At 38.6% G+C, this 13,531-nt stretch overlaps 1 protein-coding gene across 1 annotated transcript in view; it reads right to left on the reverse strand.

Moving 5' to 3' along the window:
- The window catches only part of LOC106873751 (uncharacterized), a 524,930-nt gene that overhangs the window by 13,912 nt on the left and 497,487 nt on the right, over positions 1-13,531 (reverse strand). The window contains exon 16 of the mRNA XM_089363355.1: positions 6,309-6,376. Coding sequence (XP_089219481.1) covers positions 6,309-6,376 — 68 coding nt within the window. The remainder of the gene's footprint in view (positions 1-6,308; positions 6,377-13,531) is intronic.

The raw sequence follows: 13,531 nt of genomic DNA on the forward strand, positions 1-13,531 counted from the left end.
CCAGGGAATGTTTTGGTATTTATAAGCTGCCCTCTTTCCCTATTTCTGGCGAGGGATGTAGTCGATTTGGCTAGAGTGTCTGCCGGAACAGTAGGTGGCTAGGTGACAGGCTGGTTTCCTGAAGTTGGTATTGCAAACCATAAGATCGTTTGCATCACAGAACTCCAGCAGTCTGATTCCCTCCTCATTGCGGGAACCGAAGCCATAACCTCCATGAATGCCATGGATGCCTCCTGCATCATTGAAGTCACCAGGTACAAAGAGAAGGTCCCTGTCATTCGTCGACAAGGTAGTTTGCAAGAGGGTGTCGTAGAATTGGTCTTTCTGCCCATCCGGTAGGCCCGGTTGAGGGGCATAGGCCAAGATGACGGTAGCTAACCTATGATGAAGCACTAATCTAATCTTAAGTACTATATATATATATATATATATATATATATATATATATATATATATACACACACACTTTATTAATAAAGGTGCAATCCTGTTCTTTGGGAACGGGAACATGAAACTCTGAGTAACAGCTTTTCTGATATCTTTGTAGCTTCATTAATAAAGCACATTACTCTACCTCTAAAGTACTATTTTTTCCACTTTGTTTCACATTTATGGTCTTACTCGTGTGTGTATATATATATATATATGAGTGTGTGTGTGTGTGTATGTGTTGATATATATATACACACACACACATATATATACACATGCACATATATAAAGTCTGCTGATAGGTTAGCCAGCTTAAACCTTGAAGTCACAGCCGATATTATTATTGTTAAAAAATAAATTCATACTCTACCGCATGTATTGGGTAATCCTTAATTTTCATGTAAAATTGTTTTTATTATACCATAAAAACAAACATTAACATATATGTATATACACATATATATATACACACATGCACACACAGAGAAATGATGATGGCTGTCTACTTGTAACTGAGGAAGACCATGACTAACTACTGTCTATGCATGAGGTTATTACAGACGTCTGCTGCAGTCTTCTGCCTGGCCAGCTCCTGTCAAATCATCCAACCCATGCCAGCATGGAAGGCAGACATTAAATGATGATGATGACGATGATGATATATATATATATATATATATATATATATTCAATTATGATTAAAGGATAAAATCGTTAAAAATTTCAACAGAGGCCAGCATATAAAATAGACCTATTTAGGTAAATTCATATACAGAGATTGATAATAGTATAAAATACAATTATAATTAAAGGTACAGAGGGGACTATGCCTATACACTGAAAATAGACACTAAATTGTCCAACCAATCCAAATTATCACCTTATAATACACACATATTGAAAGCAAAGAAGTAGACTGACAGAAATTCATAAAATAATTCAGATAGTTTTGGATTGATCAATGCCCAAGGTGCCATGCAGTGGGACTGAACCTAGAACTATGTGGTTGAAAAGCAATCTTCTTACCACACAGTCATGCCTGTACCTATATGTATATTAATTACTGGTAGGAACATTGTATTTTGCTCTTGCCACCATAATACACTACCAAGCATATTAAAGGTTTATAAGTCGATACTGTTCTACTTTTGTATTAGTTATGTGATTCAATTACTTTTAAGTTATTTCTACAGATCTTCTATTGAATTTAGATCCAAGACTTGAAAGTTACAATGTTTCGTATACAAATATATCCATGTAAACAATGCAACTGAAGATAGAAAAAGAGATAATGGATGTATATGCATATTTCAGGATTTATAGTTCCTTCTTCAGCACCACATCCAGCAATTATCATCCTCCTCATCCTCATCATCACTGTTTAATGCATGTTTTCCATGCTGGCATGGGTTGGACAGTTTGACTGAGGGCTGGTAAACCAGGAGGCTGCACAAGGCTCCAATCTGATCTGGCATGAATTCTACAGCTGGATGCTCTTCTAATGCCAAACACTCCAAGAGTGTAGTGGGTACTTTTTACATGCCACAGGCATGGTTGCCAGTCAGGTAGCACTGGCATCAACCATGTTCAGATAGTGCTTTTTACATGCCACTAGCACAGGAGCCAGTCAGGCAGCACTGGCATTGACCCATGATTGAATGGTGCCAGTCAAGTGGCACTGGCATTGGCCACAACTACGATTTCCATTTTAATTTTGACTTTACTTGACTCAATAGGTCTTCTCAAACACAGCATATCGCCCAACATTTCAAGAGTACTTTTAAATGGGCTGGTTATGCAACACTGGTATCAGCCTTGCCTGCAATCTCACTTTACTTGCCAGTTTATTGGCCACGATATGATTTCACTTGACTAAATAGGTCTTCTCAAGCACAGCATATCGCCTGACGATTCAAGAGTACTTTTAAATGGGCTGTTTATACAACACTGGTATCAGCTATGGCTGTGATCTCACTCTACTTGCCAGGTCTTCTCAATCACAGCATATCTCCAAAGGCTTCAGTCTCTTGTCATTGCCTCTGTGAGGCCCAATGTTTGAAGGTTGTGCTTCACCACCTCATTCCATATATTCCTGGGTCTGCCTTTTCCACAGGTTCCTTCCACTGTTAGGGTGTGACACTTCTTCACACAGCTCTCCTCTTCCATACGCAGCACATAACCATACCAGTGCAGTTATCTCTCTTGCACACCACATTTGATGCTTCTTATGTCCAACATTTCTCTGAGGGCACTTACACTCTCTTGTGTATGCACACTGACATTACACATCCAGTGAATTATACTAGCTTCACTTCTTTCAAGCCTACGTATGTCCTCAACAGTCATGGTCCATGGTTTCTGTGCCATGTAGCATGGCTGTTTGCACACATGCATCACAGCGAAAGGCCCTTTGTTACCAGCAGAGGTAGAACTTTCTGAACTTTGCCCAGGCTATTCTTATTCTAGTGGCTATGCTCCCAGAGCATCCACCCCCACTACAGACTTGGTCACCTAGGTAGCAGAAGCCATCAACTACTTGTAGTTCCCCACCCCCTGGTATTTGTTTATTGCCCCTGTGCATCTACCACATGCAAAAACTATCTTCCTGGTTAACCTTCCTTTGATATTGCTGCACCTCTTATGCAACCATAGCTTACACTGGGTACATCTTATGGAGTTTCTACCTACACCATTTTTACAGATCAAGCAGGGCCATCTACATGAAGAGGTTTGTAATTTGTCTGCCTTCCTACTTACTAGGGCTTAGTTTTTGCTAGATTGACTCTAAGGCCCTTCGATTCTAGACCTTGCTTCCACACTTGAAACTTCATCTCTAGTTCTGGTAGTTACTCAACTATTAGAGCAAGGTCATCAGCATAGAGGAGCACCCAGGGGAAGCCTGTCTTGAATTTCTCTGCTATTACCTGGAGGACTATGATGAATAAGAGGGGGCTGAGGACTGATTCTTGGTGAACCCCTACTTCTACCTGGAATTCTTCATTATACTCATTGCCAACCCTCACCTTACTGACGGCATCCTTGTACAGCTCTTACCAACCACTTGTCTATCACTAGTTTCTGCATTGACCACCAGATAAGGGATCAGGGGACCCTGTTAAAGGCTTTCTCCATGTCAACAAAAGCCAAGTACAAAGGTTTATCTTTGGCTTGGTATTTCTCCTGCAGTTGCCTTACCAGAAATATAGCATCAGTGGTGCTTTTACCTTGCATAAAACCAAACTGCACCTCATCTAGGCTAACTCTCTCCCTAATTAGTTGGGCTATGACCCTCTCCGTGACCTTCATCACCTGATCCAGCAATTTGATACCCCTGTAGTTATTTCTATCTAAAGCATCACCTTTACCTTTGTAACAGTTGACTATGGTGCTGCTACACTAGTCATTGGGCATGACTCCTTCGTGAACTACCTGATTTACAATACAGATATTTTAAGCATCTCAGCAGTGATTTCTAATGGGCCGGGGGCTTTCCCTGTCTTCATATCCTTAATTGCTTTATCTACCAGGGTACTGTTGATTCGGGTAGCTGGTCCCTCAGTTGGCAGACACTCCTCCTCCCATTCATTCTCCACATTCATACAAGATGAGAAAGGGCCAATTTTTATCTGAAGCTATCAAGGACAAGAGGAAAGATCACGCTAGAAAGCTTTTGAACAAACTCAAGCGTCCCCTCCAATCAAACATGCTTTGGTTTTTCTCAGACAAGAAAAATTTCTACCTCAGACTCAACACGGAGGCTTACATCAAGTGCCTGGAGGAGGTAGTATTGCCCTGGGTCAAGATGGTGGCTGCTGGAAGACCCTATGTCAGGCAACACATGCAGGAGAATCCAGTCATGGCTACCAGACAATTTCTGTGATCACATCACCCCTAACATCTGACCACCTAACTCCCCAGACTGCAACCCCCTTGATTATTATGCATGGGGCACAGTTGAACAAGAGACCAGCAAAAACCTTGTAACACTAAAGATGAATTGAAGGTAGGGATTATGGCTGCATTCACCAACTTAAACAAGGAGACTGTCCAGAAGAATTGCAGGAGATTCCGAAGTCGCCTGGAGGCCATGGTTGAAGCTAATGGCAATTTTATTGAATACTCTTTTGTATTTCAAGATATTTTTATGTAATTTTGGTAAATAATTCTGTTAAAACGAGATGTCAGTATTATTTTCATTTTTGCATAATTTAGACAACAAATTATTCACTGCACCTTGTATATATATATATATATATATATATATATATATATATATATATATATATATATATTGGGTCATCTCTTTAATAATGCAGTTTTTTTATACTTCTTTTATTTTTCAAAATTAAGATAAAATCCTTTTTTTAATCTAAAATATACTCTCCTTCATTTTCTACAATGCTCTTCCATCTATCCAGTAGACTTGCAAGGCCCCTCTTCCAAAATTCACTTGTCTGTGACGTGATGAAAAATACTCCTGTACTATTCTGATCTTGTCTACAGAATTCATATTTTTTCCATCCAAATGGTTTTGAAGACTGAGGAATAAATGATAATCAGATGGGGCAATGTCTGGCAAATATGGAGGGTTGGGACATTGTTTCCCATTCAAACTTTTCCAGCCTTTGGAATGTCATCCTTGCTGTATGTGGCCAAGCATTATCCTGATGGAAGAACACCTTTTGTCTTGAAACCAAAGATGGTCGTTTTTCTTCTAAAACTGACTTAAGTCACTCAAGCTGCTCACAGTAGATCTTTCTTATCATTTGGTTTGGGTTTAAAAGTTTGAAGTGGACTAAACCTTTCATATCCCACCAAACAGATAACAACACCATACTTGGGGGAAGACCTTCTTTAGCCTGGGGTGCCGGTCTTTCTCCTTTTCCTACCCACAGTCTTTGGTGCTTGACATCTTTATAGAGAACCCATTTCTCGTCAACAGTCACTATTCGATCCAAAAAAAGGTTCATTCATGAGACATGACAGCAAAGAAGAGCACATATTCACTCTCTGTGTGCAATTAGACTTGGAAGTTTGTGACGAACCTATTGACCTAATTTGCTGACTTTTAAAATAGCATGCAGCTATTGATGAATGGTTGAATGATCAAATCCAAGCTTCTTTGCTAGTTCCTCAATGGTTACGACGGGATTTTGTTCCACCAGGGTTTGCAGGATGTCCTTGTTGAGTTCTACAGCTCTTCCAGAACAAGGCTCATCTTCTAGGCTGTAGCTTCCAACTTGAAATTTCTGGAAGCACTATTGACACTGGCTTACACTTATTGTCCAATCCCCATTTACTGCATTAGTATTCCTCACACTTTCTGTTGTGCTGTTGCCTTTATTGAACGCATAAAGCAAAAAATGCCGAATATACTCCTTTGTCACTTTGATTATAGCTTTGAAAAAATAACTGTTAAAATCAAACTGCACTCTTCAAAACTTGCACTAAGAATAAATACAAGGTAAAATTATACCTGCTTTTATAGCAAGTTGATGCAGGCAGTTTATTCCGTCCCCCTTCAACTGCAATTGAAAAAACAGCATTATTTGTGGGATGACCCAATATACATATATAGGTAGAGAGACAAGGAAAGAGAGATACACCTACATATATACATACAAATGTATATATAGAAATACACACACACTATATATTATTTGGAAGCACAAGGCTAGAAATTTAGAAGGAAAATAACTACTTTGCCTGATATTTGTTATTTTGGCACAATTCTTGGGTTTTGTGGAGTCAGATTGCATCAACTGAAAAAAAACAATGCTGGCATTTGAACTTAGATCATCAGATGCTTAAGAGCATCAGATGCTCACTTTTAATACTATGGCATTTGCTACAAATAATAATATTGAAAACTTTACCTATTTCTTGTGGTAATGTACTTAGATTGTTTTCACCAGCACCTAGGTATGTCAGATCAGTGAGAGAGCTATAAAAAAAAAAAGAAGAAAATTATGAAGTTTATTACAATACAATTCAACTAGTGAACATATACACAGTTGATACAAAACACAGGACATTGCTGAAATAAACTAAAAAAAACTCTCATATACACACACATACATCACAGAAAAGACAGATTGAAGGTAACTAGCTAAAAAAGAAACATCAATGTTGCCTGATGGCTATAAAATAGAACTATTGCAAGGACACTGATAAACAAACTACGTTGATATAACTAGTATGTGTGTGAGTGAATGTGTGTATGTATTCTTTCTCTCTTTTTAATTTATAGTTAATTTTGATCAGCCACCTGCTTGGCACCAAGGTTGTGAAGGCAAAAATCCTGTTGTCTTCATCATCCTTAAAATCTTAAGAAGGCCTGTAGATTTTTATTGTCCCTGATATCATGATCATTTGTAGCATAAGAATTAAGGAGCTGCAATCACTCCCAAAGACCCCAAGTTCAGCCATAATTTGTTCCAGGTAAGTTGGTATGTATACTGTTGCTCCAATAACAGGTATGAAACAAAAAAAAATCTATCTTGGGTACTGGATTTGCAAACTCCTCATTAAGGGTCTTTAGATGTTTTCTTTCTATAGTATTTTTCAGGTCACAAATGATTTTCAAAACAAAACAAATTTTCTCTTGTGGTCTCACAAAACAATATCTGGCTGATTGTGTTTTGACTTAGTGGTTGTTTTTACTTAAAGGTCCATCAATATTCTTTTGACCCATTGGTTTCAAGTCAACTTTGTCAGCTGGTATTTTCTTTATACTTATTCTATTTCAGACTGCTCTAGCCACTGCATTATGGGAGGATAATATCTAGAAGCCTTCTCTTGCAGTTGGAGAAATGTGGTTGATGTCTTCAAATTTAGTTTCACAGAGCATACAATTCTTGCCCATCAATGTTCTATGTCTTTAATTCTGAAAATAACTGGTGAAGACCTCTTCTTCTTGAAATGCATGGAAGTGACATTCAAAGTAGGATGCCATAAACTTGTTGGTATTCCATGCTAAGCTTTTGATATGATTTACTTCCTCTACGACAGTGTCTTTCATGCCAAATACTCTTCTGTCGTCAAAAATGCTGACAGTTTTATTAATGACAAAAATGGCACATCAATACAATAGGAGAAACCATTGATAAATGCCAGCAATCTAGTAAATAAATGTACATTCACAGAACTGAAGGACTTCAAGAATCAGATGCGGTTGTACCATCTTGAGTGACAATATTGTCCACATAATGTGTGTGTACATATACATATATATATATATACGTACATATATATGTACATATACATAAATATAGGCATATATCTATATATATATAAAAATGAGAATGTTTGTCTGTGTGTGTGTGTGTGTCTGTGTGAATCCCTAAAACTCCAGAACTACACAACCAATTTCATTCAAATTTTACACATGCCTTACTTAGTGTCCCAGTTATGTTTTAGTCAAAAAAAATGTTTAACTTCTTGCATAGTTCGAGCCCACAGCAACATAATATCTCCTCCATGTAGATGTATATATATAGATGTACATGTAATATGTACACATATATACATTCATACAGATATTTATACATATATACACCCACACAGACACACACATACACATGCACACAAACATTAGTCATTTGTTTTTTTATCCAAAACTACGTCAAAAGTACTGAATGGAGTTTTATGAAATTTAGAAATTATATTCTATGCATAACAGCCATAACCCCCATGAAAATTCATATGTTTTTGATGTTGATGAAATTTTAACCATACATATTATACACAAATAAAGTAATATTTCTAAAATTTCTTCTTCTTAGAAGTTACAAAGACTCCTTCATGAGGACTTCACATCCACAATTTAGTCATTTTTCCTAAGCAAAGACGAATACAGTTGTACTATTGGAAGCTATAGGGTCACTCGAACATAACAGATGAGCATATTTCTAATTCAACGGTACAACAGTGTAAGACTATCCTTTCAGATATAGTTACATTGTGATTTCTGCAATGTGGTGCATAAATTGTCAAGTAAATGAGATGCATCTTTGCTTCCACTGATTCACTTGCAAAGTGTTGAGTAAAATTATTTCGTTGCGTCTTTGAGTCTTTTTATTATCAGTGAGTCACACATAGTCCCCAGTTGGTAACATTGATTTCAAGGCCTTCCCAGATGAGTGACTGGTTATTGAAAGAGATTTATAGATTGTAAATTTATTCTGCCCAGTTACCTATCGGTATAGTCGTCATCTGTAAACTCCAGAGGTGACACTTTCATTTCCCTTTACTCCAAATGTCACACATTGTTATTTCAATTGGGTCATGCCCTTCCAATTGCTATACATCCGTAATGCATCTTACAGCTGTGCCTGTCACCTGTAAGGTGAGGAATCCTACATTGGGGAGTAGTAACGACTAGGCTAGGGTAGCTGACTGATTATCGTGGTCATTCGTCTTTTGGTTTCCTGTAGCTTTGCTCTCTTTTACAAACCCAGTGAACATACATATATTTCCTATTTCAAAGAAATTCAAACAATACATATTAGACCCAAGTTAAAAACATTCCCAACAATTCAACTTTTCTGGTTGACATTAACACACCCACCCCCAATAGGGGCCTTAACTCCCACATTTTTCAGGAGCAAAATCCTTTTTACAGGGTCCATAACACTAGAATTTTCGAATATGCGCATAAATATCAGATATATAAAGATGAGAATGTGTGTCTGTGTGAATCTCTAAAACTCGAGAACTACACAACCAATTTCATTCCAAATTTACACATGCCTTACTCAGGGTCCATGTAGTGTCTTACGCCAAAAGATTTTTAACTTCTTGCATAGTTCGAGCCCACAGCAATATCATATCTCCTCCACTATTTCAGTATTACGTGTCAAAAGTGAAACAATAACATCACTCTACTGTAATGTCAGATACTTTCACTTTAACACTGAAACTATTCCACTATTTCAGTATTACATGTCAAAAGTGAAACAATAACATGTCGCTACTGTAATTTCAAATACTTTCACTTTAATACTTTCAATTTCATACTGAAACTATTAAAGTGAAACTATACTCTCACATATATACAGGCATACTATAAGACCTAAGTTAAAAACATTCCCAACAATTCGACTTCTCTAGTTGACATTAACACACCCACCCCCAATAGGGGCCTTCATTCCTACATGTTAGAGCTCCATGAGCTCCATTTTTCAGGAGCAAAATCCTTTTTACAGGTTCCAGAAGACTGAAATTTTGGAATATGCGCATAAAGATCAATAGTATAGGATACATGCCTCATGATTAGAATTTTTTGGGGTGTGTAAAGAGGGAAAGAACCCTCATGTGCAATTTTCATGAAATTCGAATCATATGTATTCCAGTTCCTTACACAAAATATAAGAGAAAAGTGTCATCCTTCATTTGCATGTAACATGGGCAACGCCGGGTATCTCTGCTAGTATATATATATATATATATATATATATATAGGTAGGGAGTTAGTCTTTCTCCTTCCCTCCTGGCACCTCTAAACTTCTCTTCACTCTTGATATCAAGAGTCTATACACAGTGATCCCATACAACGAAGGACTTCTTGCACTTCCTAGACCTTCAACCCAACCCCTAGCCTAACACCTCCACACTTCTTCGTCTGGCTAAACTTGTTCTCTCCCTCAACTGCTACTCGTTCAAGTGGAATTTTTACCAATAGGTCTAGAGAGTGACCATGGGAATGAGAATGGGCTCTAACTATGCAAACCTGTTTGTTAGCGACATTGAGGCCCAAATATTCTCATGATTCACTGTTCCCACTCCCGAACTATACAGCTGTTATATTGATGACTGTATCAGTGTGACCTCACTCTCCTGTGACCAACTAGACTGCTTCCTCTCTTTTGTTCAATCCTTCCATCCTGCCCTTTTATTCTCCTGCACTATTTCCAACACTTCTGTCACATTTCTCAACATTTCAGTCAACATACACCACTCCGTTCTCACTACCTCCATCCACTACAAACACCGACTCACACTCATACCTTAACTTCTCCTCTTCCCACTCTACCCACATCAAGCTCTCCATCCCCTACTCCCAATTCCTCCATCTTCACAGGCTCTGCAGTGACAACTATGACTTTGAGACTCAGTCTCAACTCATGGCTCGCCACTTCATCCTTCGTGGATATCCCCTAACCACTATCTACACAGCCCTTGCCAGAGCAACGTCTGTGGACCATGCCTCTGCTCTCTCTCACTGCACCTTCCCTGCCATTGCCCATCTGCTGTTTCCCCTCACCTACCACCCCTCCACCCTGCCTCTCCAACGCACCATTCTCCAGTCTGACCACTCCATGTCGCACATCTTTCCCAACCTACTCCTTCCCTCCTACAAATGAGCCCACAACCTGCATGACCTCCTGGTTCACAGTTTCTTCCCTAACCCCACCTCCCAACCTGGCTTGTTCCCCTGCTGCTGCACTTGCCCCTACCTCACACAGGCGCCCATCATTGTCCCTATCATATCACCAACTCCTTTACCTGCACTTCTAGCAATGTCATTTACTGCATCTCCTGCTCTTTCAACCCTTCTCTGTACATTGGTCAAACAGGACGCTGCTTGTCTGACCAGTTCGCGGAGCACCTCTGAGACATCAGACTCAGCAATGACACCCTGGTCTCACGCCATTTCCACTCTACTGGTCATTCATTACAACACCTATCTGTGCTTGGATTGTCTTTGCACAGGGGCCATCTGGACTCCCGCCTTTGCCATGAACAGAAATTAATCTTCTGTCTCCAAGCCACATGGGCTCAATTCCCTTTCTCTCCTCTCTACATCTGACACCTATGTCTCTCTTCACTTCTACCCACCTTCTCTCTTCATTGATACCCCTTCTACCCACACACCTCCATCACCCCAACCCACCCTACACCACTCCACAGGCACTAGCACTGACCACTCCCCAGCACCCACACCATCATGATTATCACAACCACACACCCACACATTACAGATACACACCTATACAAACTTACATTCTCACATACACACACACATATGTGCACATTCGTTTTGGGATCACCAATACTTTATTATTCCCCCTTCTTTCTACCTCTCCTGTCAAACCATTTTTTACAACCATTCGCCATGCTTGATTGCTAAATCCGCATGGTTTTTTCTCTCCCAGTTTATTTTCTCTTATTCCTTTCTGTTGAAGAGCGTAGGCTCAAAAAACATAAAAGACTTTCTCATTTTCTCGAGCGTCAAACTATATCTGCTTGTTGTTCATACACCTGTCATTGACTTGTTTTTCTGTAAATTTCAACCATATATATATATATATATATATACTCTTTTACTTGTTTCAGTCATTTGACTGCAGCCATGCTGGAGCACCGCCTTTAGTTGAGCAAATCAACCCCAGGACTTATTCTTTGTAAGCCTAGTACTTATTCTATCAATCTCTTTTTGCTGAACCGCTAAGTTACGGGTACATAAACACACCAGATGGTGGGGGGACAAATACAGACACACAAACATAAATATATACATATATACGACGGGCTTCTTTCAGTTTCCGTCTACCAAATCCACTCACAAGGCTTTGGTCGGGCCGAGGCTATAGTAGAAGACACTTGCCCAAGGTGCCATGCAGTGGGGCTGAACCCAGAACCATGTGGTTGGTAAGCAAGTTACTTACCACACAGCCACTCCTGCACTTATATATACACATATATATACCTAGGTGTATATATATATATATATATATGTGTGTGTGTGTGTGTGTTTGTGTGTGTGTGTGTGTGTACATGTGCATATATATACAGCCCTGGCTAAAATTATGGAACAGGTATGAAAAAATAGATAATATAATTGAAACTCATTTACTTGATAATTGAAAACAGTATTTTAAATATTCTAGAGTCTATCCCATCAATAATTAGTATTTGATATGTCCTCCTTTTGCTTTTATAACTGCTTTAATGTGATTTTGCATACTTAAGACTAAGTTGGTGCAAGTGGCTGGGTCAATTTTCTGCCAATCATTGTGTGACACTAACGTTTTTTGCTGCCCTTTTTTCAGTGAATATCTCATTAATAACTTATCAGTGGTTAATATTTGTTGAAAATGTCTCTGAAGAAATAGATTTCTGAAGCTGAAAGGACTCAAATCATTGCATTATCCAGTGAAGGATTCTCACAAATTGAAATTGCAAGACAATTGAAATGCTCAAAACGTACAATGAAACCAATTCTTTCAAAAACTGTAAAGGACAAGGTTGCAAAGGTGTTCAACCATGAGGGAAGACAGGTTGCTGAAGAGGACATCTCTGGCAGATAAGAAAATGACCTCTTCTGACATAGCTGCTGAATTTTGGGTAGCAACAAACAAGGATGTATCAACTTGCACAATGAGAAGGAGGTTATTAGAAGCTGGGATCAAAGGATGTAAAGCTAGAAAAAAGCTGTTGCTGTGTGAGGTGAACATGAAGAAGCAATTGTTTGGGGTAAAAGAGCATGAAGATTGGACTGATGATGATTGGCGTAAAGTTGTTTGGTCTGATGAAAGTAACTTTGATGGAGATTCTCCACATTCATTTCCACCTTTACTATGCATAATTGAAATTCTTACACTTGTACAAATTTTTTATTGGATACCAGAAATAATCAGTAAATCTTTTTCTCCTCAGATCTTTGGAACACCTGGAGATGTTTATGTTTGCCATAGAGTTGGGGATGCTTATCATCCTGGATGTGTGGTCCCAACAGTCAAATTTGGAGGAGAAAGCATAATGGGTTGGGGCTGCATGTCATCTTCAGACCCAGGAATGTTCACATATGAGGGCAGAATGAATACCAACTTTTACACCAACATGTTACATCAAGTTTATCAACCTTCCTTAGTTATAATTTTCAATGATAACATCCCATTCATTTCCACCACTTTACTATGCATAATTGAAATTCTTACACTTGTACAAATTTTATATGTTTATTATACTATCTTCAAAAAGTGAATTAGAAGCCAAAATTCATGAAAAGTGGCAAAAAATTGAATCAGTCAGTTGTGCTAACTTAGTCTCAAGTATGCAAAAATGCATAAAAGCAGTTATAAAAGCAAAAGGAGGA

The sequence above is a fragment of the Octopus bimaculoides genome, chromosome 15 (assembly GCF_046866305.1).
Source record: "Octopus bimaculoides isolate indiv1 chromosome 15, ASM4686630v1, whole genome shotgun sequence".
Lineage (NCBI taxonomy): Eukaryota > Metazoa > Mollusca > Cephalopoda > Octopoda > Octopodidae > Octopus > Octopus bimaculoides.